At 47.5% G+C, this 27636-nt stretch overlaps 3 protein-coding genes across 3 annotated transcripts; 2 read left to right on the plus strand and 1 right to left on the minus strand.

Annotated features, from left to right (window-relative positions):
- Nucleotides 1-6: 6 nt before the first annotated feature.
- Nucleotides 7-8739, plus strand: POLDIP2 (DNA polymerase delta interacting protein 2). Its single transcript, XM_079130509.1, has 11 exons — nt 7-253; nt 1636-1717; nt 2655-2752; nt 3412-3508; nt 3677-3752; nt 3966-4073; nt 4513-4649; nt 5425-5451; nt 5653-5778; nt 6770-6849; nt 7680-8739. The coding sequence occupies exons 1-11, from the start codon at nt 93-95 to the stop codon at nt 7792-7794; spliced, it is 1107 nt and encodes a 368-aa protein (XP_078986635.1). The 5' UTR covers nt 7-92; the 3' UTR covers nt 7795-8739.
- A 172-nt stretch (nt 8740-8911) lies between these two features.
- On the minus strand, nt 8912-20723 carry TNFAIP1 (TNF alpha induced protein 1). Its single transcript, XM_079130518.1, has 7 exons — nt 20572-20723; nt 16146-16464; nt 15365-15534; nt 14659-14748; nt 14530-14582; nt 13415-13610; nt 8912-11596 (listed from the first exon to the last, which is right to left on the minus strand). Exons 2-7 carry the CDS (start codon nt 16348-16350, stop codon nt 11360-11362), a joined length of 951 nt encoding a protein of 316 aa, XP_078986644.1. The 5' UTR covers nt 16351-16464; nt 20572-20723; the 3' UTR covers nt 8912-11359.
- A 218-nt stretch (nt 20724-20941) lies between these two features.
- Nucleotides 20942-27581, plus strand: IFT20 (intraflagellar transport 20). Its single transcript, XM_079132134.1, is given in 7 exon segments — nt 20942-21108; nt 23738-23908; nt 23911-23970; nt 24126-24254; nt 25365-25450; nt 26633-26736; nt 27180-27581. Coding segments are annotated over 6 exon segments (519 nt in total). The 5' UTR covers nt 20942-21108; nt 23738-23850; the 3' UTR covers nt 27262-27581.
- Nucleotides 27582-27636: the final 55 nt, after the last annotated feature.

Here is a 27636-nt window from a genome sequence, read left to right on the forward strand (position 1 = left end):
CGCGGCGCGGGGCAGTGTGGGGCGGGGGCGGAACGCCGCCCCGCCGCGGGTCGGGCCCTGTGTCAGCAGCCGAGCCGGCGCTCGGACGGGATATGGCAAGCTGTGTGGCCCGGAGGGCCCTGGCCGTGGGCAGCCGCTGGTGGTCCCGGTCTCTGACCGCGGCCCGAGGGTCGAGGCCGCTCTGTGCGGCGGGTGGAGCGGGGGCCTTCCCGCCGGTGGCAACTACGACGACGCGGAGGCATCTCTCGTCTCGGTGAGGGAGGCAGCACCGGGGCCGGTCCGGGGTTGGAGCCTAGGGAGCGGCGTATGGTGCTCCTGGCCCTTGACGAAGCTAGGAGGCCGGGCTGCCAGGGGGTGACCGACATACGACCTGGGAGAAGTTCGGAGCACCGAGCGACGTTCGCTATCTGGGACGTGTGCCAGGAGCAGAGGAGGGAGCACGGCCCAGGGGCCTCGCTGTGCAGGCTTGCCTTGAGCGGGAAGTAGTAACAGTCCCCGAGCGAACCCTACCTCCCCAGCCGAGGTTCCCAGCACCGCTGTTAGTGGACAGCTTTTGAATGCAGCCCCGGGGCTTTTGACTTCAGCCCCCATCCCCTATTTGGCACCCCTCAGGAAGATGCTAGAGGTGGGAAGCAAGTTGGCTTGAGTGTGGGCCCTCGTGGGTCCCAGGTTTTGTTATGACCTTGGTACACCTGTCTTCTGTGTGTGATTTGGGGAAGGGGATTTGAAGTATTTGAGCAGTGTCTCTGAGGTTGGGTCAGGCAAATCAAATTGGGGCCAGTGTTTCAAGTTCTCCTCTCCAAATTAGAATAACAGTGCTTTGAAGAACCCCTAGAAAGAGCAACACTGTTGAGAGAGGTAAAGTGACAGAGCTGCCCTTATAGTGATTGAGATCAAACACTAATACTGGGGAGAGATGATAGTTATTTGCAAGTTAAAATCCCTGTGAAAATTAATGTCTGAACAAAACTGTAATTGAGAGACTTCAGTACTTGGTGTAATGCATAGAGTACATTAGAGAATCTAGAAATGATTAAACCCTTAAGGGCAGGGTAAGGACTATAGAGGGGAAATGAACATGGAATTATGATCAGAACAAAATTGTTTTTGAGACTCTCTTATACACTAGGCTCAGGGGGGCAGCACAGACTAATCCCAGGAACTTACAATCTCTCATGGATGGAGATAAGAAATGGACACAAATAACTGAAATGCAAAGCAGAAGGGACAGTTCAAATGCTGCGGGAGGTCAGGAAGTGGGTTAGGGGAGACATAGGGCAAAGGGGTATATTTAAACAGGGTATGAGGGCATGATATGAGGAACACTGAGTGAGGAGAGAAAAAAGTGACCTGGGAGTAGTCAGATCTAACTCTGGGAGATTAGAGAGGTTTTCATCAAGGAGGAGCCTGTGGCTGAACCTCAGGGGAGGAAAGGCAGCAGCTCTGTGGTTTGGTGGCTTGGCAGAGCCCTTACCTGTTAGATGGCCACACTTCCCAGCCTTTCTCTGCTGCCATGGCCCTGGCCCCTCAGTACCCTAGTAGTTTTTTTGTTTGTTTGTTTTGTTTTTTTCCTGATGGATAAGTAGTGTGACCTTCTTAGCTTTTCATTTGCTTATTCTTTTTATTCTTGATCAGAAACCGACCAGAAGGCAAAGTGTTGGAGACAGTTGGTGTGTTTGAGGTGCCAAAACAGAATGGAAAATATGAGACTGGGCAGGTAAGTTTTGGGCTGGGTCTGCTTTCATTTTCTTGCTGTGCTTTTGAGCGGAGTCATATTTGGTCACAGGACTGAATGATATGGTTTTCCATTTGTCCCCCCCCCCCCCAACCCCCCCCTTTTTTTCAGCAGTGCTGGGGAATCAAACCCAGGGCATTACACATGCTAGGCAAGTGTTGTACTGCTGAGCAACACCCCTAGCTCCATTCCACTTTGATGTTTGGTATCAGAACAGAATCACAGATTTTTTAAGATGTAGTTTCTGTGTTCCTGATTTTGAATGCACCTAATAGTGAGTTTTCTTTCCATGTTAGAGTGGAGAGAGATTGTTTGGACTATAGTGAGGAGAAAGCCAAGTTGCTAAAGATTCTTCTAGCATACTGGATAGTAAGAAGTTAGTAGAGGGAGTTTTAAGGAAAGCAAACCTTTGATGTCTTGTTATCAAAGTGATTACAGTGTGGTAGCTCTGGGTGTGGGGCTCTTTTTCTGTATCAGGTTTGTTCCAGGTCCACTGTGATAAATTGAGGTCCTACAGAGGTAAGGAAGATTTTTTTAAAATTGTTTTTTAGTATGCCTAAAATGGACCAGGCATTATGCATTTGGGTTAAATCAGAAAGGAAGGTAGACATGGTTCTTGCTTTCATGGAGTTTATGGTTGAGGAAAGAATTAATGACATGTAAATGGTTGATAGCTGTATACTGCTAAGTGAGAAGGTCAAGGAAGGCTTCCTGAAGGCCAAAGCTTTGATTTGAAGAGTCAGCCAGGAGAAGAGGGTGTATAGTATTCCCAAGTTGGCCTGGGTTGATCCTGAGGGTCAAGGGAAGAGGTGGCAAGACCTTGTGCTGTAGTTGCCTCCACCTGTGCTGCTTTGTGCAGCCCAGCTGGATGGACTTGCTGGACTGCAGACTCACTAAGGCCACCTCTCTTTCCTTCCAGCTTTTCCTTCATAGTGTTTTTGGCTACCGAGGTGTCGTCCTGTTTCCCTGGCAGGCCAGACTGTATGACCGGGATGTGGCTTCTGCAGCTCCAGAGAAGTAAGATTCCCTGTACTGCCTCACAGTATTCTTAGGAGGAGGCCTGACTCATGGTAGACATGTAATTGGGGCCTCAGGGGTGAAGACAGTATCCTCCGGGAGTACTTCTGTGGTGCTCATACCCATGGAGACAATAGAGCTGAGTGCTAAGAACATTTTAAGCCAGAGGGTCCCTTTAGGCCTCCCCAGAATGCTCTCCCCAAATCTGGGTTTTCATAAGTATCCCAGGGAGCATTTTGGGGACCAGTATTTTTGGTTTCTTGATGTTCAGTTGGAATCTTTCCCTTAATCTCACATCATCTGTAGAATACATTAAAAAAGAAAAGGAATAGCTCTATTAAATGATCACAGATAGTCCTTGGGATGCGAGACGTGTAGGATACTCTGAACTGAGGTGACAATTAAATTTTCTCAACATGGCCCCCTGCCAGGAGGCATCTAGAGAATAAGGTAAATGGTGACTGTGTGGGCCCTCCAGACTTCTTTGTTTGTCTTGACTGGAGAACAGCCAAGCTGGGCTATTGTTGAGCTGTGCCCAGCTGGTACTGAAGCTCTTTAAGATCAGGACCAGCTTGCTTAGGTGAGGAGGTGGTAGGGATCTGAGTCAGGCACCACTTCCCCTTCTCTCAGGGTAATCTTGGGCTTCTTCTACCCTGTAGAGCGGAGAACCCTGCCGGCCATGGTTCTAAGGAGGTGAAAGGAAAAACTCACACTTACTATCAGGTGCTGATTGATGCCCGAGACTGTCCACATATAGTAAGTAAGAAACATGGCTGGGCCCGGGGTCCCTTGGGAAAGGCCTGTATGTATCCCAGTGGAGACAGAGAGGGAAAGGGGTCAGACAAAGCCTAGACCAGCTCTGACCTCCAAGATGCTGGGACCAAACAGTGACCAAGAAAGCCCCTGACTCACTTCTTGCCTTAGTCTCAGAGATCTCAGACAGAAGCCGTGACCTTCTTGGCAAACCATGATGACAGCCGGGCCCTTTATGCCATCCCAGGTGAGGAGCTAGCATCTGAATGGTACCGTGGAGAAAGTGGTATGTCCCAGAGAGAGAATTCTGCTGTTCTGTCATCTTTTGGGAGGGATTTGGGTGCCAGGAGGTATGGTGCCAGCGTTTTCTACCCTGGGCAAGGCCAGGAAATGTTTCTTCTCAGTCTCTCTTCTCTCCTTTCCTCCTGTGTGAGTCTTACTCTTTACCTTTCTGTTCCAGGCCTGGACTATGTCAGCCATGAAGACATCCTCCCCTATACTTCTACAGATCAAGTTCCCATCCAACATGAGCTCTTTGAAAGATTTCTTCTGTATGACCAGACGAAAGGTAATCTTTCTCAAGAAGGGAGACAGGAATAGGAGGGTGTTTTCTTCAAGGAGACATCCTAGGAATAATTCTACAAGTCTTATTTCCATAATCGTTTTTTAACTTCCCCTTTACCCTATGAGGGCAATGGCTCCTGTCTCCTTCTAGGGATAGAAACTGAGGCTTGAAGGTGATAAGTGACTCAAGGTTGCTTGGCAATAGCATATGGAGGTCTGAAAACGAGGGCTGCTAACTCCTAGTACAGTTCTTTTCCCATGACATTACTATCCCCTCAGGGTTTATTCTTGGTAGCATGTCTGTGCGTTGTAGCTGTGCTTCTTTTTTCTCTGTCCTGTTTGCCTGGGCCACCACTGGGAAGGAGTTTCTAGGAGGGGCAGTTGGAGCGTGAGTGTAGCACCCTGGACTCTGGCTTGGACTAATTTATTGTCTCTTGTCCTAGCACCCCCATTTGTGGCTCGGGAGACACTACGGGCCTGGCAAGAGAAGAATCACCCCTGGCTAGAGCTCTCTGATGTCCACCGGGAAACAACTGAGAACATTCGTGTCACTGTCATCCCTTTTTACATGGGCATGAGGGTATGTGCCCAGCCTGTGTTCCTTCCCACAGGGCTAAGTCCCAGATTGTGTGTGTGTCCTAATATTGACTGGTAGAGTGGGATGGGGGCCTAAATCTAAACCATGTCCCTGTGGTTCTGCTCCAAAGTGTCATGTGTTGGGTGGAGTTGGGTAGCCTCTTGATGGTGGCTGACATGAAGACCTAGAGTAGGTTACCTATAGGTCCCAGGAAGGCATTCTCCATCTAGGCTCTCCTTTCTTGGGGCTCAGGGGGAGCCTTGCTTAAGAGTGTACACATACCTGAATGAGAGTGGGCTGATCTTCACACTTTATACGTTAATCAAATGTTTACTGAGCTGCGTCTTGCTTCACTCTGAGCCAGGCTTGGGATACAAATGGAAGATTGTTTCCTCCTTTTAGGGTTTAGGGTCATGGGGAAGGTCAATATCCAATATATGAAGTATTACAGTATTAGAGGCTGTGGGAGGATGGAGGACAGGGTCCTGGGCAGCAGTGATGGGGGCCAGGGCTGGAAGCAGGGTGGTGAGAAAGGAAGGCACCCTGTAGTTGATTTGTTGGCATCCAGCTGTTGGTGCTCTTGGCAGGACAAAGAGAAGAGTGGCCATGAGTAGGAATGTACACGGGAGGCTGCCTGCCTGTGGGCTTCATCATCCCACACACATTCCCATCTTGATGTCTCTGCAACCTTTCTGGAATACTACTTTGGAGGCATGTTGATGGGAAGAGACTTGGTCTTATTCTCTGAGACTTAAATTCTTTGTGTTTTTTCCCCTAGGAAGCCCAGAATTCCCACGTGTACTGGGTGAGTGTTTCTCTGGGGTGGAGTGAGCTTAGGAGGTGTGCCCCGGGGTCAGGTGGGGAAGTGTGTTCACCTCCTGGTGTGGGTGGAGCCTGTGCAATGCAGGTGTTAGCCTTTGTTGCTGTTTGCTCCACAGAATTCCAGGTAGGCTTGCCTAAGGTCTGTTCTTTCTCAAACATGAGCTCTCTCCCCACACCCCCACAGTGGCGCTACTGTATTCGTTTGGAGAACCTGGACAGTGATGTGGTACAGCTCCGGGAGCGGCACTGGAGGATATTCAGTCTCTCGGGCACCTTGGAGACAGTGCGAGGCCGAGGGGTGGTGGGCAGGGTGAGCATTACTGGCCAGGTCCTGCCTTGCAGGCCCCATGGGCTTCATGCATGGTTTCCTCCTCTGTGGTTACAGAGGCTTGATGTGTGAACACATTGAGTTGTCTTGGGTGATAAATCTAACAGCTCTGTGGGATAGGTTACCTGTAACCCATTTCATAGATGAAGAGAGTAAGACGGAGAAGTTAAATAACAAACTCACAGTCAATCACTAGTAGTGACAGGGCCAGGACTTAAATCTAAGTGATTCTGAAGTCAAAGCTTGTGTATTTGTTGAGCTGCATAATATCTGAATTAAAGCCTGAATTTGAACGTGTTTAGTTAGGTGGGGTATGCATACCACCATCACTCATGGTTGTGTCTTTATATGTCTGTGTCCTCTGCTGGTCCTTGAAGAGATCTGATTTTACAATACCTACCTACCTGCCCTATCTCCTGAGAAACAAAGTCACAAGTAGTACTAGTGCCAGGGTCAACATTCAAAGCATTTATCCATGTCAGGAGAGGATTGGGGAAGCAGGGTAGAAAAGTGAATAACAGGGCTTGGAATTAGATAGTTGACTTCAAATTCCAGTTGTATACTCACTGCACTTTCACCAACTTATATAATCAAAATCTTAGCTTATTATTACTGCAATAGAGATCACACATAGAACTATGATCACTGGAAGTAAAGCGTCAGAAGTTTGCAGAGTACCAACTGTGGTGCCTGGCACTTAATTCTCATGAATGGACACAGGAAGGGATGCTTTCAGAGTGGGTCTTATGCCTCGCATCTTTGCTGGTACTTAGTCTGAGATTATCTTACCCAGAGTCAGAATAAAAGGCTTCCTAGGCCACTGGCAAGTAGTCACTGTGGCAGTGCCTGCTGTAGTGGTGTCTCAGGTAGGGGGCAATTAGTCTCGATGAACTGGTAGTCAGCATGTGGCCCTGTGGTTCAGGGAATGTGTCCCTGGTACCTGGCCTGACCCCTTTTGCCTGTATTCTCACAGGAACCAGTGTTATCCAAGGAGCAGCCTGCGTTCCAGTATAGCAGTCATGTCTCCCTGCAGGCTTCTAGTGGGCACATGTGGTGAGTATGTGATGGGGCAGGGGCCACTAGACTCCACAGACACTGCTACAGGTCAAAAGAACGAGAGCTCACAGCAAACTCAGAGCTTGTGGCCAATTCTGGGCCAAGCCAGGTTGTGTGGGACTCCTCTGGGTTTTATGAGTGCCTGTTCCAAGTTCCCTGTGGTCTGTGGGCTGAGGAGTTAGGCCCAGGGATCTGATGCTACACCGAGTTGGTCACATAGTTGGTTTTTCCCCCTCGTGTTTCATGTCTTTACCTAAAAATGCAACTGGATAGCTCAGGCAGTATGTATTAAATGTATTGAAAGGATGGAATCTGTACAACTATATTTTTCCTTCCTCCCTCCCTCCCTCCCTCTCTCTCCCTTTCTTTTCTTTCTTTCTTCTTTTTTGAGATGGGTCTTGCTATGTTATCCAGGTTGGTCTTAAACTTTCAAGTGATCCTCTTTGCCTCAGCCTCCCAAGTTGTTTAGACTACAGGCACAAGCCACCATACCAGGCTGTGACTCCTCTTGGGTCTCTGGACCAGTCTTTTTTTTTTTTTTTTTTTTTTTTTTTAATTGTAGATGGACATAATACCTTTTGTTTATTTATTTTTATGTGGTGCTAAGGATTGAACCCAGTGCCTCACATATCCTAAGCAAGTTGTGGGTCTGCCACTGACCCACAACCCCAGCCCTGGACCAGTCATCTTGTCATGAGCTATACAGAAGAGAGCTCAAGCCTGCCTCACCATGCTGTGGCTCAGGAGCTGAGAGCATGGAGCCATCCAGATCCACAGAGGGTCCTCTGCCCCAGCTTCCTCTAAACCAGCTTTTCTCTGACCCTCAGGGGCACGTTCCGCTTTGAGAGACCTGATGGCTCCCACTTTGATGTCCGGATCCCACCCTTCTCTCTGGAAAGCAATAAAGATGAGAAGACACCACCCTCAGGCCTTCACTGGTAGACCAGCTGAGGCTCTGAATGCCTAGGCTTGGCCCCTCAGAACAGGTCTCAACCCACAATTGCTGCAGAACTCCTCTTTCTCCGTTAAGGGCCACACGGGGTCATTTAAATCCTTTGCAACATTTGATTGTACAGTTCTTTTGGAGGGGGGGTTGTAACTGTTTTCTTTGGAAGACCCATGTAGGACTCCTCCAAGGCTGGCTTGCTCTTATTAAGCCCTGCCTAACACTGTGTCCAGTAAATGTTGCCACCAGAGAACTGTGTTCAGCTGCCACAGAGGTGGAGGAGTTTCCTGGCCTGTCACTCAAGTTGTCTGGAATGTGAGGTTTGGTCAATAAACCAGTACGTGCTTGGCCATCCTTGCCATTTATGCCCTCAGGGTCTTCTCAGGCTCCCTTTCTGATCCAGTGGGGCCCTGGATTGCTTTCCATGCAAGGTCATGTCTAGGAAGCTGCCTCTGCTGCTAGGGTTTCTTTTCCCCTCTGAGTCTGGCTGGATGTCTCCCAGGGGCACTGTGCCTCTCAGCCAGTGGGTGGGCACTGGACTGGACTTTTATTTGTCATCTGCCAAGTGCAGAGGAGGCCACCTCCAGGGCCACAGTGGTCTGGCTCTTACCACTAACCAACCACCCGTGTACCTGGCCTCACAGAGCCTGGGAGAGGAGTGAGGCAAGCCAGTCAAGCTTCCTGGAGCAGTGGGCTTGCCAACTGTGAACGTGGATCTGTCAAGCATCCAGACCACAAGTGCAGGAATTTGGCCAAGGAGCAGCTTAAGGTATGGACACTGACCAAGCCAAGCTACTTCCTGAACTTCTCTCAGTTCTCCAAGAGCCAGAGATGAATTGGGCTCATTTTGCCTCAATTCTTAAGATTCCTTCTTCACCATTGCAGTGATTGTTAGAGGTCGTTTCCTTCTTGAATGATTATTAAATCTCGGTTGCAGCCCTTGTTAGTGTGTTCTTAATCCTCCACCAGGGGGAGCCTGGGTTGTAGGGCCCTGTAGTCTAGTTTTATGACCTAGCTAAAACTCAAGGTCAGGTGGTGAACAGAAACACAAGAACCAAGCCCACAGCTGCAAGCCAGCCGAGCTCTCCTCAGTGTAAACAAAGACTGTACCACTGCAGCATAACACAATTTTATTAGAAATTAGTGTTTACTTCCATTACTTAGGCTGAGCAAGAAAGGATTGCAATTATATGATAAAGGAAAAATTCTCTCATGCCAGGACCTGTGCCATCCTTCAGGTAGACTATGGTCACATACCAGATTCAAAACCCCAGTACTGGTCTGCATTGTTAATGGCAAGCTTCCAGTTTTCTCAGAAACCAACAAGGTTTGACCTTCATCCACACTTTTTGTTTACTACCCACTAGGCTGGTTGGAGTTGAAAAATTCAACACTGCCAAGAGCTGCTTTCTGAATGGGGCTGGGGAATTCCCCAAACCCTTAAGCAACAAAGTCTGATTAAAGAAGCAGAGATCATTTCAATGAATTATGTTAGTGTTTTCCTTAAGACCAAGAAGATATATTCAGTCAGAAGATAAATGCCCACCCAGCCCTAGACTACAGTGCTTTCTCAGGACCAAAATGAGGTATCACTGAGACAGCCGAAGATCTGAATGTCAAAGCACTAAGTAGAAGCTAAGGGAATGTGGAGGTCAAAGGACAAGCATGAAGCTGCCTCAGTGGAGAGCTGGCAATCTGAGCATTAAAGGGCTTCATGAGTGCAGCTGAGAAAATAGGCCAAGGGCCCTAGGCTGGAGCATTCCATCTCCTTAGGAAAGCCACAAAGCCAAAGCCCGAATTTGGGGGTATTGTATGTTTGTTTTGGTGGTGTTGGGGGTTGAACCTAGGGCCTCATGCATGCCAGCAAGTGCTCTACCACTAAGCCATATCCCCAGACCCCAAAGCCTAAATTTGCCCAAAAAATTGATTGTCATCTTAATTGGAGTGAAGGCTGGAAGACCTAGTGGCTGATCACCAACCTGACTTGAGAGTCTTTAGCTAATTTTACATTCAAGACTGACTAATATAAAATGCCTGATTAATAAGTCACATTTCCCCTGTCCCATCGTGTCATTCCAGGTCCTTGTGAGTAGCCAACCCTGGGCCTGGCATTTGCCCTTAAGCTCTGTGGAATCAACTGTGAGCAGCCCTTATAGTAGTCAAGAGGGATAAATCAGCCTGTGCTCCTTCTTGAGGGAGTAGGTAACGTACATAGCCACGCTGGTTCATAACGCTGGCAGAATACTCCCTGAGAGCATTCCTCAGGAAAGAATTCAGATGAGCAGACTCCCGAGGGCCAAGCCAAACACAGGATGAAAACTAAAGCCCTGAGAACTCATACCTTGGCTGGTATGTGGCATCTCCATACCACGAAGGAATGAGGGCCTTCAAGGGGCTTAGGTTTTTCCTATAGCTCTGTGTTCAGAGACTCACCACTGGGCAGAACCACCATCCTCAGCCAGGACAAAAACCAACAGCATGCAGGTTGGGGTGGGTCATGGGCTGTTGGATGTGCAGGGCTCAGTCTACCATCCTCAGCTAATGGGCATGTAGGCCAGCACTGTACAATGCCCATGGGCTCTAAAGATGTCCACGTGGGGCTCATGTTTATGGCCCAAAGTAGCTCCTATCCACTATTGACTACTTTAGCGTGTACAGTATGTGAAGTCAATGTGCCTTGGAGCTAAGGATATGCAAGGACAAGAATCAAAGAGAACAGTCCTATTGTATCCCAAGAGTCAGTGACATGACCCTAAGATGTGGGGGCGAAATGTCTCTTCTGGTGGCATGCTGTAAGACCACAGGTCTCATCTGACACAGCCTGCCTGCCTTGGTGCACTGGTCTGGCTGGGTTGGCTAACAAAGCCAAAGCTGGTCAGTTTTGTTTTTATTGCTTTCTCTTTATCCCCTCCCTCAGAATCCCTTGCAGGAAAGGGGATTGAGGGTCAAAAAAGGGGGTGGGTCAGGGCAGATTAATCTCCTGAATAACAGTACAAAGTGCTTTAAAGACAGATCCCAAAAGCATTAAGAAGGGCTGAGGGGTCTATCTTATGCAGGGTTCTGACACCCTGCAGGGGTAACAAATGCCCAGTCCCCTCATTATACAAAACTATTCATTTCCTAGATTTTTGTTTAAAAATCAAACTCATCAAACCTGTGCTTCAACACCTTAGGAAAAAAGAAGCCCCACCTGTGATAAAGACTGGGTCTCCACAGCACCAGAAGCAGCCTTTCCCCCAGAATGAAGCCATTCCCATGGGGCTCTGCTGAGGAAGGGCACTTAGCAAAGGGCCCAGAGGGGAATGTTCTTAGCAGGAGGTGGGAGGCTGGTCAGCTCACTCCACAACAGAAGTAGCTCCCTGCTGGACAGGAAGGGAGAAGCATCTGGTAGTGCTCAGCAGTCAGGGCCAGGGAACAGGATCCACCCCTGCCCAGGCCCTTGACCTCACAAGAAGGGCCTGTCATTTCTGAGTTCTGGAGCAGACAACCAGCCAGTAGCAGTGTGGAGCTGCAAAGGGTGGGAGACAGGGCCTTCTGTGCCCTGACTCCTTGAGGGTCTTATTAGTCACGATGGGCAGACTGGTGGCCAAGCTGCCGGTCATCGTAAGTGCTATAGCGCTTGACGTGGATGCGACGCACACGATCCCGCAGTTCATAGGCTTCCTCATCTTCACTGGGGGAAGCCTGGCTGCGGCTTCGGCTTGTGGCCTCCAATAAGGAGTTGTCAGGGACTCGGGGAGTCTCATAGAGTAGGACATTGAGTGTCTCCTCATAGATTCTGGCCTCTGGAAATTCCACCTGGGGTGAGGTAAATAAGACTGATTGAGGTTTTGTCTCAGAAGGAGCAGCCTATCAGGGCTCTCAGCCCAGTGCTGCTTCATGAGGCCTCCTAACTCTCAGGAGACAGAGGGTTGTTTGTTTCACAAGGGTGTATAGGTCTTCCTCTGAAGGCATGAGGAGACATGATAACAGAAGACTATTCCCAACCCTGTCCCACCCCAATCCAAGACTGATGGACTAGTTTGCACAGGTGGGCCTAGATAACACCAACTTCACCTACTAACTGTGAGGCCTTGAGTCTAAGCTTTCCAGACTGCAGTTTCCATTTGTGTAAAGTGATGGTTAATATCTCCCTCCAAGAACTGCTTTCAGTATTGTAAGAAAGATGTAAACTGCTTAGAGAGGCTGACACAGTTTCTCTCCCCCCCCCTTCCTCTCTCTGCATCCATCCATCCATCCATCCCAGCTGCTCTGATGAGCGGTCTTATTGCTTTCTGTTGCTTGCCTGACCCAGCCTGCCCACCCCCAGGATCAATGGGGAGGAAAGACAAGGAATGGCAGAATTCCAGCAAACTTGCCATGCCAAGCTTCTGTGCCCTTATCTCTCAAATGGGGAGAATGGCAGAAGCCTGGCCTGTCTTGCAGGTGTGGTGTGAGGGGTCAGAGGAGCTCATGGACAAGAGAACATAGGAAACCAAATGGCACACATCTGTAATCCCAGTGGCTCCAGGGAATGGAGACTGGAGGATTCCAAGTTCAAAGCCTACCTCAGCAACTTAGCAAGGCCCTAAGCAACTTAGCCAGACCCTGTCTGGAAATAAAAAATAAAAAGGGCTGGGGATATGGTACAGTGGTTAAGTGCCCCTGGCTTTAATCCCTGGTCCCAAAAAAAGAGAACACAGGAAGATGACAGGTGCTGTCATGGTTGCAACTCAGCCCCGAGTCCTCCCTCCATGGACATGGTTGAGAGTGCCAGACTCACTTCTACTCTTATCCCCACTGCTAAAAATGTCAGGAGGAAGCAGGGCCACTTCCTATAAGCTACCCTTTATCCCTCACAAAACACCCAGCTGGAGGCACTTCAGCAACCTGGTGGCCAAGAAGGTGCTATCTGGGCCTGAACCCTTCACACCCATGACTTCCCCCAGATGAACTACTGTTCCACCTCAGAAAGGCCCTGCCATCTCTGGAACTGACACTTGTTATTTTCCAGGGAAGATACCTTCTGCATGCATCCTGAGTAAAAGGGGTTAGCTCTGAGTTTGTGTAAATTATCACCTGTCAAATGCCTCAGGCATGCCCAGTACTGTGTTGTTACTTCATAGTTTAGGTGGACTGACCAGGAACACCTTACTAATGAGAGCCAGAGAGATCACATCAGTGTTCTCGAAAACCCAAGCCATACCCACTGCACCACTCTGCTTTCTGAAGAGCTGTCTCATTTTCATATCTCTGGTAAACTTACACTCTCATTCCTGTGTTTGCAAATGAGGAAATGGGCCCAGATAGTTCAATGGCTTATCCAAAATCAGACAACTGGTATGTGGTGGAACCAGAATTCAAACCTGAATTGGGCCAACTTAACAACCTTGTCCTTCCCACTGCATCATACAGTTCCCTGCTTGTCAGTGCCTCCTGTCCCTTAGCCACCAAAGCAAATGGTTTCCATCCATTCCCCAAACCCCTTGTTCTAGTTTTGTCCTAGCTAGCAGCATCAGAGCATGTTTGGCAAAGACAGCCAAATGCAGAGCCCTTTCATTGTGGAAAAGCCTCATTTGGGGGCAGCGCTGCCCCAGTTGCTGTGTGTTCTGCCTTGTGCAGAGGAAGGCCCCATACCTTGGTCTGCTTCTTCTCTGTGGCATACACGATGGAGGTGCAGCACACCTCTGCCAGCTTACGACCTTGGCCATAGAAGGACCAGCAGCAGATCTCATCACCAATCACATCCTTGATGAAGAGCACGCGACCATTGAAGCGCAAGGACAGCTTGTCAAACAGCTCTATGTTTTTCAGCAGGTGGTCATCGGAGTTGCTGAAAAACCCACGAGGGCCAGCAGGCCTGGGAATGAGGTTCTGGCACCAGAGGGGCTATTATGGTGAGCTGGGCCCTCCCTTCCCCTCCCTGCTGGCCATGCTGAAATGAAGACAAGTCAAGATGCCAGGGGAACAGGAAGACAGAATCATGGGGCACCCTCTGGGTTTGGGGGCCTGTGAGGAAACGGGATTGAGTTGGTTAAGTTACAGCAGAGACTAAGGGAGGGGTCTTCTCTCCCTAAGCTCAAAGGGAAGGAGTCATGCTGCTACTCCAGCAGGTGGCTGGAGGGGTTGAATGTGCCCATCTACAGAGAAGCACAGGGAGAGTCTGGGACTCTGAATTCACAATCATCTGTGTATACTTAACTGTGGCCTGTTGCAAGGCACTGGAGGCCATGGGGAAATTGTCCCAGTAGGAAGTACAAAGGCTGCAGGAGACTTAGGAGGACTTCCAGCCTGCTGGCTTCCTAGCAGCCCTGCTGCCTAGTGAGACTATGTTGATGAAAACACTGGGCATGCTCCTGATATGATACATGTTAAGGGCATGTTTCCTGTTCCCTCTGTATCTCAACTGGGTCCTGTGCCAAGTTCCAAATGCCTCTGCCCTGATTTCCCTTCCCACTGAGCATAACCAGTTCAAAGCCCCAGACCTGGGCTGGGGATATAGCTCAGTGGTGGAGCACTTGCCTAGCATATGTGAGGCACTGGGTTCGATCCTCAGCACATATAAATAAATGAATAAAATAAAGGTCCGTCAACAACTAAAAATATATATAAAAATAATTAAAAACAACAACAACAACAACAGACTCATGCTATCCACTCTTTGGGTCTGCTGCCCTATGACTGCTCTGGCTGTGCCCTTTCAGCTGCCTCTGAAGCCCCTCTGAGGTCCCCCAGCAGACATGCCCACCTACCTGGTGTAGGAATACTTATTGTTGCTTCTATTGTACAGCAGCTTTACCACAGGCTGTGAGGGAGGAGAGAGTGAGGGTCAGGCTGGGGGTATGGCATCCCCTGGCCACAGCCCTCTGAGCTCCCAGTACCTTGGTGGAGGATTCGATGAGCCTGTCCTCCTCCCTCAGGGACGTGATGATGGGGATGTTGCATACAGGCTGGTAGGAGTCCTTCTTGTCCTGGGAGACACATGCACAGAGCAGAGAGCCTTCCTTGGATTCTTCTGTTTGCCAGGTTTAGCCAGGTACCCCTGTAGCCCCTCGGCCATGGCTACCTTCTGCTTAGCAAGGAGGCATCAGACAGAGATCATGAGGTCCCTGGCAAGAGACCCTGACAGCTGGCAAGCAGAATCCCATTTCCAGAAAACCTGGAGTCTACATACCTAAGCACATGGACTAGAAGCAGAGTCTATTCTCATTGCTGAGCTTCAATACCTGGCTGCCAGGTTGCTGGGCCTGCACGGCATTTCATTGTTCTAAGTGGTTTGTTGGTTTGGTACTAGGAATTGAATCCAGAGGCACTTTACCACTGAGCTACATCCCCCACCCTTTTAAAAAAAAAATTCTTATTTTGAGACGGTCTTGCTAAGTTGCTTAGGGCCTCACTGAATTGCTCAGGCCGGCTTTGAACTTGCGATCCTCCTGCCTCAGCCTCCTGGAATTATAGGTGTGCTACCACACCCGACTCATCATCAACCTCATCTTCCACACAGAAAGCCAGGCACTGACCCTTAAGTCTCCAGAGGAGTGGCAACTCCCAACCTCTTTAGGTTACCCCCAAACTCTGTCTACATACCTGCAGGGCAGTCTGGCACATGTTCACCAGGCCCTGAATGAGGTAATATTTTGCTTCAGCCATCAATTCTTTGATTTCTTGCCGGTTTTGAGGGAGGGTGATAGTGTCATCTCGGAGGTAATTCAAAATGGTGCCAAAGTGCTTTCCACATCGGTCTATGAGGATCCAGCCTAGGGATTCAGATGGGCCCCAGAGGATTAGTTTGTCTCCTGCTAACCTCAGAAGCAGGCAAAGGCCACATGATGAGCCAGGTGGCAGGTAGCAAGGAAAGGACCTACATGAGCACACAGCCCAGGGTGAGAGAAGTGGGAATGCACACTTGAGCTCTTAGGCCCGTGGCTGCTCTTCACCCTTCCTGTCTGAACCCAAGGACAGGCACACATTAAGGGAGACACAGGCCTGCCAGGATCTGTGGGGGCTCACAGAGGTCTAAGCTCAGGAACACTAAGGCTACCCTGACAACAAAGAAATCACCAGCCCTCGCTCACTTTCTGCCCACAGCCCAGGCTGTACAGTAAAAGCTCTTAAGAGAATTTAGTACTATTTAAATATTTTAAAAGTATGGATCTTCTCCCCAGAAAATGAATAAATACACAATATTTATGTGCCATTTCAGAGAAATCTGTGGTTCTCCTAAGTACTCCAGATAAAGAAGTCCTATTCCAAGTGAGAGAAAATGTGAATCTGGATTCTAATCTACCAGGCGTAAGGCCTGCTCTGAAGTCATTTCTCAGGACTCTCCCTTATTTCCCTACTTGCCCAGTCAGCCCTGATGCCTCACCTTCTTTGTCAGTCAGCACCTCCATGCGCCCACTGAACATGGCCTTGAGCATGGTGTCATGCCGGGTGAGTGCCCGCACCGTGGTATAGTACAGGGAGCCGCCTACATTGAGCTGCACGTACTTGTTGCCCAGCCCTCCTCCCTTGAAGCCACTTAGCTTGGGCTTGGCTCCTGAGGCTGGGCACAGACAGGTGTCCCCCGACATCTCCCGCTGCAGGTAGATCACCACACGGCAGGAGGTAGGCTTGGAAGGCTCCGCCGTGGTGGAAGTGTTCACAAGGAAGTGTCTTGGGGAGGCCAGAGCCTCATACTCTCAGTGCTGTGAGCAGGAGATAGGAGAGAAGATGAGAGTCAGCAGAAGAGTCCTCAACTGAGGAAGGGCTAACAGTAGGAACCCTCACCACAGGATTCCCTCCTTGGTAAGCCAAGCATTCCCAGTGAGGTTTCATCCCTAGGCAACAGTAGGAAAGACTGTTCCTCATTGTACTGGAAGCCAGGTCTGGAAGTAGCGTCCCAGACGCCTCTCTTCTTTAACTCATCAGCCTCTGAGACTCAGTTGTGGGTGGCAAGGAAGATAAGTAAAGCCTTGGAACTAGGCAGAGAGGGTCTGGGGAAGAGATCACCCTGGGGATCTACCAGTGAGATTCTAGATGTTTTCTTTACAAGGTTCCCAGGATACCAGACTTTCAGCCCAAGATACCAGGAATTCAGCCAATCGAGGAGTTTCCCAGGAGCCAGAGGGACAGGATGCACTTCCTTTCTCAAGATCCCAGACTCAGGAGCAGCCTGGCCAGGCCTTCCTTTAGTACTGGCAGGAGGGAGCCTGTCCTCAGGAGAGGACGGAATGGGCCAGCCTGCAGCAGCTGGCTAATGTTTTTGGCACAGGTTACCTGGACTCCTGCTGGACTTCCTGGCTTTCCCCTTTCTTGGCACCAGACTTGACCCAAGTTCCTGAAATTGTCATCATTTTCCAAGGCAGAACAACTACAGGATAGCTATTTTTGTTTCTTTTTCCTGAGAGGGAACCCAGTTTATTCTTTTCTTCTCTTTGCTCCAAAGGAGAATGAGAAAGTATCAGAAAAGATCAGATGATAAATCTAAAAATGGCTAAGTAACGTGAGGATTAGAATACTACATGGAGCTTACAGAATTGAGGAGTAAGGAAAGCAAAGCCAGGTCACCCTCATGATTTACATTCTCTTTTCTGCACTTTTTTTGTGATTTGCATTTTAGGTTCTTAATCCATGGATTCAATCAACAGTGGATTGAAAATACTTGAAAAAAATAACTGCATTCGTACCAAACATGTAGACTTTGTTCTTGTCATAGTCCTTAACCATACAGTATAACAACAACTTACAAGGCATTTACATTTGTTATGGCTCCGATATGAGGTATCCCCCACAAGTTCCTGTGTTAACACAGCAATGTTAAGAGATAAAATGATTAGATTACGAGAACGGTAACAATCAGTCCATTCTAGTTTGCATGGACTCGGGCTGTGCCCTGGAAGGGAACATTTGTCCTGTGGCCCCTTCCCCCTTCCCTCTCTTTGCTCTTCCTGACCCTGCTATGAGCTGAGCAGCTTTCCTCCACTGGGCCCTTCCCCCATGATGTGCTCTCACCTTGGTCCCAGAGCCATAGCATTGGCCATCTATGAACTGAGACCTCCAAAACCATGAATCCCAGATAAACTTTTCCTCCTCTAAGTTGTTCTTGTTGGGTATGTTGGTCCTAGTAATGAAAAGTGGACTAAAACAACATTATAAAAGTTATGATAACCCATAAGAGATTTAAAGTATACAGGAGGATGATCATCAGTTATAGGCAAGTAATATACCATTTTATATAAGGGACTTGAGCATCCCTGGATGTCAGTATTTGTAGAGGTCCTGGAATCAACATTCTACAGATACAGAGGTACAAGTGTATTATGTTTTGGCTATCTAAACAATCAATAAAACTCATACATTGAAGAAAAAATACAATAGCTAACATCTATTGCATATTTACTATGTACCAGATACTATTCTATGCATTTAGTATCTATTTGTTCAGCAATAAAGAGTGCTTACTATGTTAAGTAGTAGGAAACTTATGTTTTGGATATGAAGGATCCCCTAAAGACTCATCTGTTGAAGGCTTGGTCCCCAGTGCAGCAACATTCAGAGGTGGGGATTTGGGGAACTGATCAGATCATGACTTTCAACTTCAACAATGTATCAATCCATTAGGGATTCATATTTGATGGCATTATTGGGATATGGTGGTAACTACAGGCAGTGGGGCCCAGTTGGAGGAAATAAGTCACTGGGGGTGTTCCTTGGAAGGATCTATCTTTTCCCCAGCCCCTTCTTCCATCTCTCTTGCTCTCTCTGCTTCCCAGTTGCCATGGGGTGAGCAGTTTTCCTCTGCCACCTCCTTCTACCACATGTTCTATCTCACCTCAGGCCCAAAGCAATGAACCACCAATCATGGACTGAAACCTCTGAAACTGTAAGTCTAAATAAATCTTTTCTCCTCTAAGTTGTTTTTCTCAAATATATATTTTGTTCCAGCAATGTAAAGTTGACTAAGGCAAGAACCATGCAAATATACTGTCTTGCCTTCAAGGTCAGAGAACATGTTAGCAAGAATTAAAAAAAAAATGTTAAGAGTTAGCATTTACTATGCTTCTGCTATGTGCCAGGCACTGGAAACACAGAGCAAAAACAGAAGAATCATGTCCTCATGGAGCTTACATTTAAGTGGGAGAAGACAGATTATAAACATGGAAAAAACAACCGAAGGAGATGAAAATAAAACAGTGATAAGACAGTGACCAGGAAGGGGCACTAATTTAGATAGAAGCACAGGGAAAGTCTCTTTGGCAAGGTGACCTTTCTGCTAGGGTCTGAGAAGAGCACTCCAGACAGATGGATGAGTAAGTGCAAAGTTCCTGTTAGAATCCAGTTTTAGGAACAGAAAAAAGGATATGGTGGCTGGTACACAGAAAGCAGAGGAAGTTGGTTTGATGAAAGCCAGAGAAGGTACCTGAAGTAGTAAATAATAGTAAAGTGTTTGGGTTTTATATTAATTACAATCCTCCCTCCTTCCCTTCCTTCTTTCTTTCTTTCCTTATTTGCAGAATGGCCACTCTACCACTGAGCTATATCCCCATCCCTTTTTATTTTTGCTTTTGAGACAGGGTCTCACTAAGTTGCCGAGGCTGTCCTCAAGCTTGCAATCCTCCTACCTCAGTGTCTCAGGTTGCTAGGATTACAGGTGTGGGCCACCACACCTGGCTGCTCATCATTTCTCATAGATGCAACCCAGAAGCATGGCACTGGTTTTCCCAAGTTCTGTTCACTGTTCTGTTCCCCCAACAGTGCCAAGCACATTTTAAGTCTCCAACATACGTCAGCTGTTAGACTGAAATTGACCCTGAAAAGATTTAGATAGGTCCCTGGGAAGAATGCTCAGGCAGGGGCCAGAGAGGGTGCTGTATGAAGTAGTGAATTCCTTTGGTGGTTTGCCTCAGGGATCGGGTATGGATGAGATGAACCCCAGGACACTAGAATGGCATGAAATCACTTTATTTTCCAGTGCCTACCCCAAAGGGATAAATCCACCCCTTAAAAGGTTTTAGCAAATTCCATGTGTATTTTGTGTCCAGTCCCAATACCCGCAGGATCATTGAAAGCACACATACACGTCTTTCTGCCAAATCAAAGGAACTCAATGATGGGGCTTGCCAAGAGAGGAAGTCAAATCCAGAGCTAATCTATTCTTTTCCTACAAAGCAGTTGCTTTAAGCCCTTGGATGACGTCACGCCAGATTGCACCCAGACCAATGGGTTCCAGGAGTCCTGCGGCAGGTGACGCCCTAGAAAGTAATTCCGGTGAGAATGAAGTTTCCACTGATACCTCAGTGCTCTTCCTTCCGGACTTATGTGTGGATATTTGGGGATGCCTGGGGTTAGGGGCATCCTAACCCCACTCAGCAAAGCTAAAGGGATCCGTGTCTCACTCAGCAAAGCTAAAGGGAACTCAAGCAGAACAAAGGACAAACCACCGCGGCCCTGTAAGGAGGTGGGGTCCTAAAGGAAGAAGAGCCCAGAAATCAGTCATACATCGAGGACGGCGGGGGAGGGGAAGCTGAGTTTGGCAAGAGAGGACGGATCAAGCAGAAATCCTAGGTGTGAAGTTTAGGCTTCATCCAGAGGATGAAAGGGGAAAATTTAGCAACACCCAGCCTTTCTTGTAGCTAGAGTAGGCTCTCCTCCAGCCCGCACCCTGCTTTTCTACCGAGAAACCGAGACAACTACCCCCAGCGGAAGATTTGAACCCTCCATTTCCCCTAAGCCGTCCCATCCCTTTTTCCCCTGACCCGGCCCAGGGGTCAGTCCACCCCTTCCCCTACCGCATAGGCATGACAGGCTCTCACCGTCCCTGGGGGCGCCTCTCCTTCTCAGCTGAATGGCAATTCGACTCCGTGCCGCCCCTAGCCTGTAGCCGCTTGCCCAACAGCAATCCCGGGCTGTGAGCTCACATCCTGCTCCCGCCGACTCCTCCCGGAGCAGCGGCCCTGCCCTGTCTGTCTGGGAAATTGGGACTACAAGGCCCGGCATGCACTGCACCCGACCAGGGGGCGGAGCCAGAATCCTGTGAGCGTTCCCTACTCCCCGCCCTCGCGGTGAGAGCGCAGCTACTTCCGGCGACCTCCCTGGCGCAAAGGCCTCTGGGTTGTGTAGGTAGTCATCCCCCCCCCCCCCCCTTGGGCCTATATTTCCCAGCAGGCACTGTGGGTGTGTGGGTGCAAGTCCTTCCGGTGTCAGGCAGTGAGGCTGTGGTAAACAGATCCTGTATCCGTGGCAGCAGCCGAGGCGAGCTAGCTGCGTACAAGGCTGCAGCTAACCGGAGGTAGAAGCTGCCTGCCAACGTCAGCCTGGGCTGCAGCACGCTGGCGTTACGGGGTTGGCAGGTAAGTGGTGATTTCGGGTCGGGTTACGGGCCGACCAGGGGCTAGAGGAATCTGACAGGCCCCGCCCTGCAAAAGAAAAGACAGACCCAAGCGGAAAGAAATGTGGGGATTCTGCCAGACTCTTAGGGAACGGTTTCACACCCAGCTGAGGCCTGAAGCGTGGCCCGTTGATAGCCTCAGGGAACTACGGCTCGGAAATTGCGTGGAGTTTACTTTGAGAAAACCGCCAGTTCCTTCGCCCCGGCCTTTCCTGACTTTCTGTCCAGTGCCTCTTCCACAGCCCATTGGTGGAGCCCGTAGGTAGTGCCTAGTGTGGACCTGGGAGAGCCCGGACGCCGACAGCGTAATCACCGCCCTCGTCCTTAGGGAGCTCAGTCCCAGGTCTCTGATGTTCCTCATATACTCAGACACGTGTGTGGTGTGAGTTGTGAAAGAATCCTATAGTCCTCCGTGAACCTTCTCCCTACATCCCTTCCATCTTACCCATCTCATTAAACTATCCCCTCCAGTCATACGTTTGGTTCAAGTCAGACTTATGGGAATCATGCCTGACTTTTTCACTCGTCTTCATTTCATTCCTAAGTCTTATCAGTTCATCTTAGAAAACATCTCAACTCAGAACACTTGTCTTCAGCTGCAGCCTCTGGTTTTTGCAGTAGCTTTCTATCTGTTTCCACAGACATTCATTCCACAAACATTAATTAAGTGCCAGTTATGTGCAGGCACCACACTAGGTGCTAGGGTGACAATGAGAAATCAGGTAAGCATGGTCCTGCCCTTTAGTTTCCTCCGATCCAATCTCCAGACTGAGTCAGATCTTCCTAAATGATAATGTCACTTTGCTGAGAATCCACCAGGTGCCCATTACCCTCTGAAATTCTAAGTTCATTACTGCAGCTTTTAGAGCCCTTCCTAGCCTCCCTGTCTGGCTTCATCTTGATCCACTCTCCCTCTTGCTCATTGTTTTGATCACACTAGTCTTTCAGTTCTTGGAAGATGTCAGATTTTTTTCTAGCCTCAGGATGTTCCCACATACTGCTTCTTCTGCTTAAAATGCCTCCCTTCTGCCATCACTTAACAAACTTTTTGACATCCTATAGGTCTCAGTTTAAACATCACTTTTTCAAAAGGCCTTTACTGACCTCTTTCTGCTCCATGAGTTATGTCCTGCTGCTTCTTTACATAGCCCTATGTGCTTTTCCTCACATTATTATTATAATTTGTGATTAGTTTACTCTCTGTCCAGAGATATTTTCAATAGCACTTTATCCCCAGAGCAGGGACTTAGGAGTTTCTCAATAAACGCACACTCTCAGGTAAGGCAGTAGAAATTGACATGTTTGCTTCATCATATTATATGGATCTTTCTAGAGCATCTGGTTTGATCAGTTACCTGGTTAAGTACTTCGACTATATGTCTAAATAGAACAAGCAGGAAGACAGACTTTTTTTTAAAAAGCCCAATTATAAGGAAGCTTTGAATGATTAAAACATTTAAAAAGAAAGATGGTAACTCACTTTAGTTGATTCCAGTGCAGCCAAAGGCCAGAGTCATATACAGAGATCCCAAAGACACGTAGTAGTTGACTCACACAGTGCTGTGGCAACAGTAGGACTTAATTCTTTTATTTCTTTATTTTTTGGTACTGGAGATAGTACCCAGGGTCTTGCACATGTTGAGCATGTGCTTTGCCACTGAGCAGCATCTCCAGACCAAGGGACTTAATTCTGTCCAAATATTGTTCCTCCTGTGGTGCACCTGTTTCTGATGGTCACTCTCAGAATCATCTCATTCAGAAATAAACTTCTCTAACAAAGCTGAAAGAGAAACAGGTAGAGCTGGGGGAGATGGGAGCAGAGGAAAGAGGTGGTGCAGAGCCAGGTGATGACTGTCTTTGGAACACCCAGGTTTTGGAATGGGCATAGCAGCCAATGGCTAGACCTAATTAACATTTCCTCCTTTTCTCTTTTCTTTTTTTGTGGTGTTGAGAATGGAACCCAGGCACCCCACCTCCCCCGTGCCTGCTACACAGGTGCTCTACTACTGGGCTATACTCCTATTGCCTTCCTTTTTGAATAGATCATGCATGCTTCATTTATTTTTAGTATTAAAAAAATTGATTTTGAACCAGAATGAGGGTGAGTTTCCAGTTTCCTTCTCAGAACTGAGGCATCCTTTCAATGACGTTGTACTTGTGTCCATGCTGCCTTCTCTGCTTGGAATGCCTCTCCCTGGCCTCCTTATTTGGTATGTTCTTGCCGATACTTCATTCTATTTTGTGTTTTCTGCTAGGAAGAGACTGACTCAACTTTGGTTCCCATTTCAGGCAACTGTACAGTGTCTTGCATCGTACATTTTGGGTAATATTCTGACTCATAGCTTATTTTTTAACCCTTTAAATTTACCCAGATTTTAAAAATTTGCTTTTTGTGTTATTCCCCAAACAAAACATGTATTTGAAAAGCCTTTTTGGGTACATAAATGGGGATATATAAATATGTCTATGGCTCATAACACTTCTGATGTCACTCAAGTTAACTGGCTCTGTTCTCTTCCTGTTCTTTAGTGATATTTCTGTAAAGCACTTAATAGCATAATTTTTCAGTTTACGTGTCTGTCTTCCTCCAGCTAAACTATGTGCTCCTCCAGGGCGGGCACCATGTTGCATTCATCTCTGTACCCCCAGCATCTAGCAGTCTTGGCATGTAGTAGGCACTCAAGAAATGTGTGTTGAATGAACGATGCCTGTGACAAGCAACTGGACTTTATTCTTTCCTGACCCTTGCTCCTATGACACACCTCTTCTGCCACTGTTACCCCTTCAGAACAGAACTTCTGTAGGGAACCTGGAAGGGAAACAGGTGAGGTGAAATGTGGAGGCAGTGGGAATGGGGATCCTTTGGAACATCAGGGGTTTTGGCATTAGTGTCTGGGGGCAGGAGTGGGCTGGCGGGGGCAGCAGGTATTTCCTCAGTGACTGAGAAGTGATTGGGTACTGGGCCTGGTTTCTCTGCAGCTATGGCTAAGGACATCCTGGGTGAAGCAGGGCTGCACTTTGATGAGCTGAACAAGTTGCGGGTGTTGGACCCAGAGGTTACCCAACAGACCATAGAGCTTAAGGAAGAGTGCAAGGAGTTCGTGGATAGTGAGTATCATTTGGGGAGACACAGTGCTGCTCTGCTTTGAGCATTTCTATCTGCACCCCACCCCTACCCCTGGCTGCAACTCTTGGTCCTGCCAGAATGGATCAAGGAGCCTGGCTTCTGAATCCCCATGTGCCTGCTATCTTCTTGTAGTGTCATATCATCCTATACTGAGCACATTGGGAGAAGAGGATGTTTTTTGACATGCCATCTGTGATTTTTTGCTCTCAAAAACCTTAAACTTCATGGGGCAGAACCATGGCTTAGGGGTGGGAAATAGAATTATGTATTATTTGATTTCTTGATAGAAAGTGTTCTCAGTGGCAGGCTCTCCATTATTTGGAGTTAGAGGCAATAATTTGAAGTCTCTAGAGGCAGCTCAACAGACTTAATGAAATTACATTTGAGCTGGAGACCTCAAAATCTGTCCCAGCAGCCTAGCAAGCCCAGTGCTAGTGGAGAGAGCCAAATCTAGCTGGAGCAAGGGATTTCTGAGCCTTCTGGGCCTCCCTGTGCTGTGAAGAGAGTTTCTGGTGAAAGTTGATGGGCTTCATTGCCAGTTAAATTGCTGTGTGCGTTTCACTCTTTGGGCTTTCATTTCCCCTAGTAAAATGGGATTCTAGCATGCCAAGGACAATGAAAAAAGTGAGTGGGAGATTAAGCATTAAAATGCTGTGAGCTCTTTACTTGGCTCTGATTATGGGTGGGAAGGCCCCACCACTGACTGAAATCTAGGGTATGTGTGACTAGTCCAGAGGTAGCACTCTTGTTCTGAGACAGTCCTTTTGAGAACTGTACTTTGTGCTTCCTCTCACTCCTGAGGAATTGGGTCCTCCAGTTGGACTACCAGAAGCCTGCTGCCTTCATAGCCTGAAGTAGCAGCAGGTGGCTAGCTCAGTGGTAACTCAAGGTCCAGGTATTCCTGGTCCACTCTGGGCACCTGACCACCCTTCTCTAGGTTCAGACCAAGGGCGGGAGACTTAGGTCAGCAGGCACCAAGCTGTTTTGATGTAGATTAGAAGGGGCATTCAGCTCTGCACTCACTGCTTCAGGGGAGTGCTGAGAAAGAGTGATAATGCTGAGGAAACATTTTTTTGTTCTTTCTCCACAAGAAATTGGCCAGTTTCAGAAAATAGTTGGTGGTCTAATTGAGCTTGTTGACCAACTTGCAAAAGAAGCAGAAAATGAAAAGATGAAGGTAAGATCAGCATGCTTCTGGCCTGGCCTAGGGCCCTGGTTCTCTAGCTTCTTAGCCTTTGCTCTCTTGATTTTTTTTTTTTTTTTTTTTTTTTTTTTTTTTTTTTTTTTTGAAGGACTGGTTGGATCCTTTTAGTCAAAACAAGATCAAAACAAGATTTTAAAAAAATTTTTATTTATTCTTTATAGTTGTACATGACAATAGCATGTATTTTGATGTATCATACATTACATGAAGTATAACTTCCCATGTGGTTGTACATGATGTGGTGTTACACTGGGTAGGTATTCGTATATGAACATAGGAAAGATATGTCTGATTCTTATTTTTATCCCCCCTCCCTTCCATCATTTCCCTTTGTCTAATCTAGTGAGCTTCTATTCCCCTCACCCCCAATGTTAGTATCCGCATATCAGAGGAAACATTTGGCCTTTGGTTTTTTTGTGATTGGCTTATTTCACTTAGCATGATAGTCTCCAGTTCCATCCATTTACTGGTAAATGCCATAATTTCATTCTTTTTCATGGTTAATATTCCATTATGTATATATACCACACTTTCTTTATCCATTCATCTGTTGAAGGCCAGCTGGGTTGGTTCTGTAGCTTAGCTATTGTGAATTGAGCTGCTATAAACATGGATGTGGCTGCATCACTGTAGTATGCTGATTTTAAGCCCTTTGGGTATAAACCAAGGAGTGGGATAACTGAGTCAAATTCCATTCTAAGTCAAAGCAAGATTTTAGTAACAATTTTGGGTCCAATTAACCTTCTGAGCTTGTATGCCAGGATACGTTCATTACTTCCTTGGATCTTCACATTAGCACTGAGGTGGTTTATCCTACTTATATACATGGAGAAATGAAGGCTTACATGGTATAGATAACTTGGTGGAGGGCATGAGGCTAAAGGGCACCACCCAGCCAGCCACTGAATACCTGCAGGCAGGACTCTAGGAATAGCCCTGGATCTGCCCCTAGCTATAGGCCGGTTCTCACCAGGCACTTTGTAATTGGTAGGTTAGCCATAGGTTAATCATCCTGGCTTATCCCCAAAGCCCTGGTGCTCCACTTTTTCTCCTCTGGGCACTGAAATAACTCCTGGTGGCCCTCCCCCATTTTGGGGACTTCCTGCTGTAGATTAGTTTAATGAAACCATGAACTTTAGCAATTCTGTTTCTCAGGCCATTGGTGCTCGGAACTTACTCAAATCTATAGCAAAGCAGAGAGAAGCCCAACAGCAGCAACTTCAAGCACTAATAGCAGAAAAGAAGATGCAGCTAGAAAGGTAAGAAGTCATGCTGTAAAGCTGGTTCTTCATTCCACTTAAATTCTACTTTTGCTTCTTGATCATCTTTATTCTTCATCATTTCCCCAGGAATAGCATCAGTTGTCGATCCAATTTGAAGAGTTTTAATAAAAAATTACATTTGATGGGAAGGAAATAGAAAATTGGTTAATATAAAAACAAACATCCTTAAGGAGGTTTGCGTATGAGAATTCAGGTAGCAAGGGGCCAGTTGGCTGGCTGCCAGAGGCAACTTTATTAGGGCTGGAGGTTTCTCATGGGTGGCCCTGGGCAGGGCTTTGCCTATTTTTTCTTTTTTGACCTGACTTCATTCTGAACTCACCATTTCTTGCAACCATTTAAACCACTGTAGTCTTCTCTAGGAGACTTAAGTCTATGGTTATTTCATCTTTTTCAGGGCTTCTAATAATTTTGTTTTTCAGGTATCGGGTTGAATATGAAGCTTTGTGTAAAGTAGAAGCAGAACAAAATGAATTTATTGACCAATTTATTTTTCAGAAATGAACTGAAAATTTCATTTTATACCAGGAAGGCAAAAAAAGCCCCCCAAACCAAAAAACCTCTGTACCATTCCAGTGACTGGACTAATGACCTACATGTCATGACAGTGTGTAAGGAACACTACCCTCTGAGGGCAGTAATGCAGTCCAGGGGTAGGACTGGAATGAGTCATCAGTGAACAGCTACTGCCAGTGGCCATGAAGGGCAGGTTCTGTCCTCTTATATTCTTAGTATGAATGAAGCAGTCTGTAAACTTTGATCCTCTTTTTTGTAAATTCACAAAACTTGGAAAGAAAAGCAATAAACTATCATTTTCAAATGGCTTATTTGCCTTTTTTCCCCTTGTGAGAGAACTCTGGATGCTGTACCCCCAATCAC

This window comes from Sciurus vulgaris (assembly GCF_902686455.1).
Source record: "Sciurus vulgaris genome assembly, chromosome: 3".
NCBI classification, from domain to species: Eukaryota; Metazoa; Chordata; class Mammalia; order Rodentia; family Sciuridae; genus Sciurus; species Sciurus vulgaris.

Bases quoted from the DNA above. Each gene is read 5' to 3' on its own strand.
- POLDIP2 (XM_079130509.1), top strand. From the start codon at position 93: ATGGCAAGCTGTGTGGCCCGGAGGGCCCTGGCCGTGGGCAGCCGCTGG. The intron at 3,509-3,676 runs GTAAGTAAGAAA...TTCTTGCCTTAG, and splicing joins CCCGAGACTGTCCACATATA to TCTCAGAGATCTCAGACAGA. The intron at 3,753-3,965 runs GTGAGGAGCTAG...TTTCTGTTCCAG, and splicing joins GGCCCTTTATGCCATCCCAG to GCCTGGACTATGTCAGCCAT.
- TNFAIP1 (XM_079130518.1), bottom strand. From the start codon at position 16,350: ATGTCGGGGGACACCTGTCTGTGCCCAGCCTCAGGAGCCAAGCCCAAG. The intron at 15,535-16,145 runs GTGAGGCATCAG...CTGAATCCCTAG, and splicing joins GGTGCTGACTGACAAAGAAG to GCTGGATCCTCATAGACCGA. The intron at 11,597-13,414 runs GTATGGGGCCTT...ACCTCACCCCAG, and splicing joins CAGAGAAGAAGCAGACCAAG to GTGGAATTTCCAGAGGCCAG.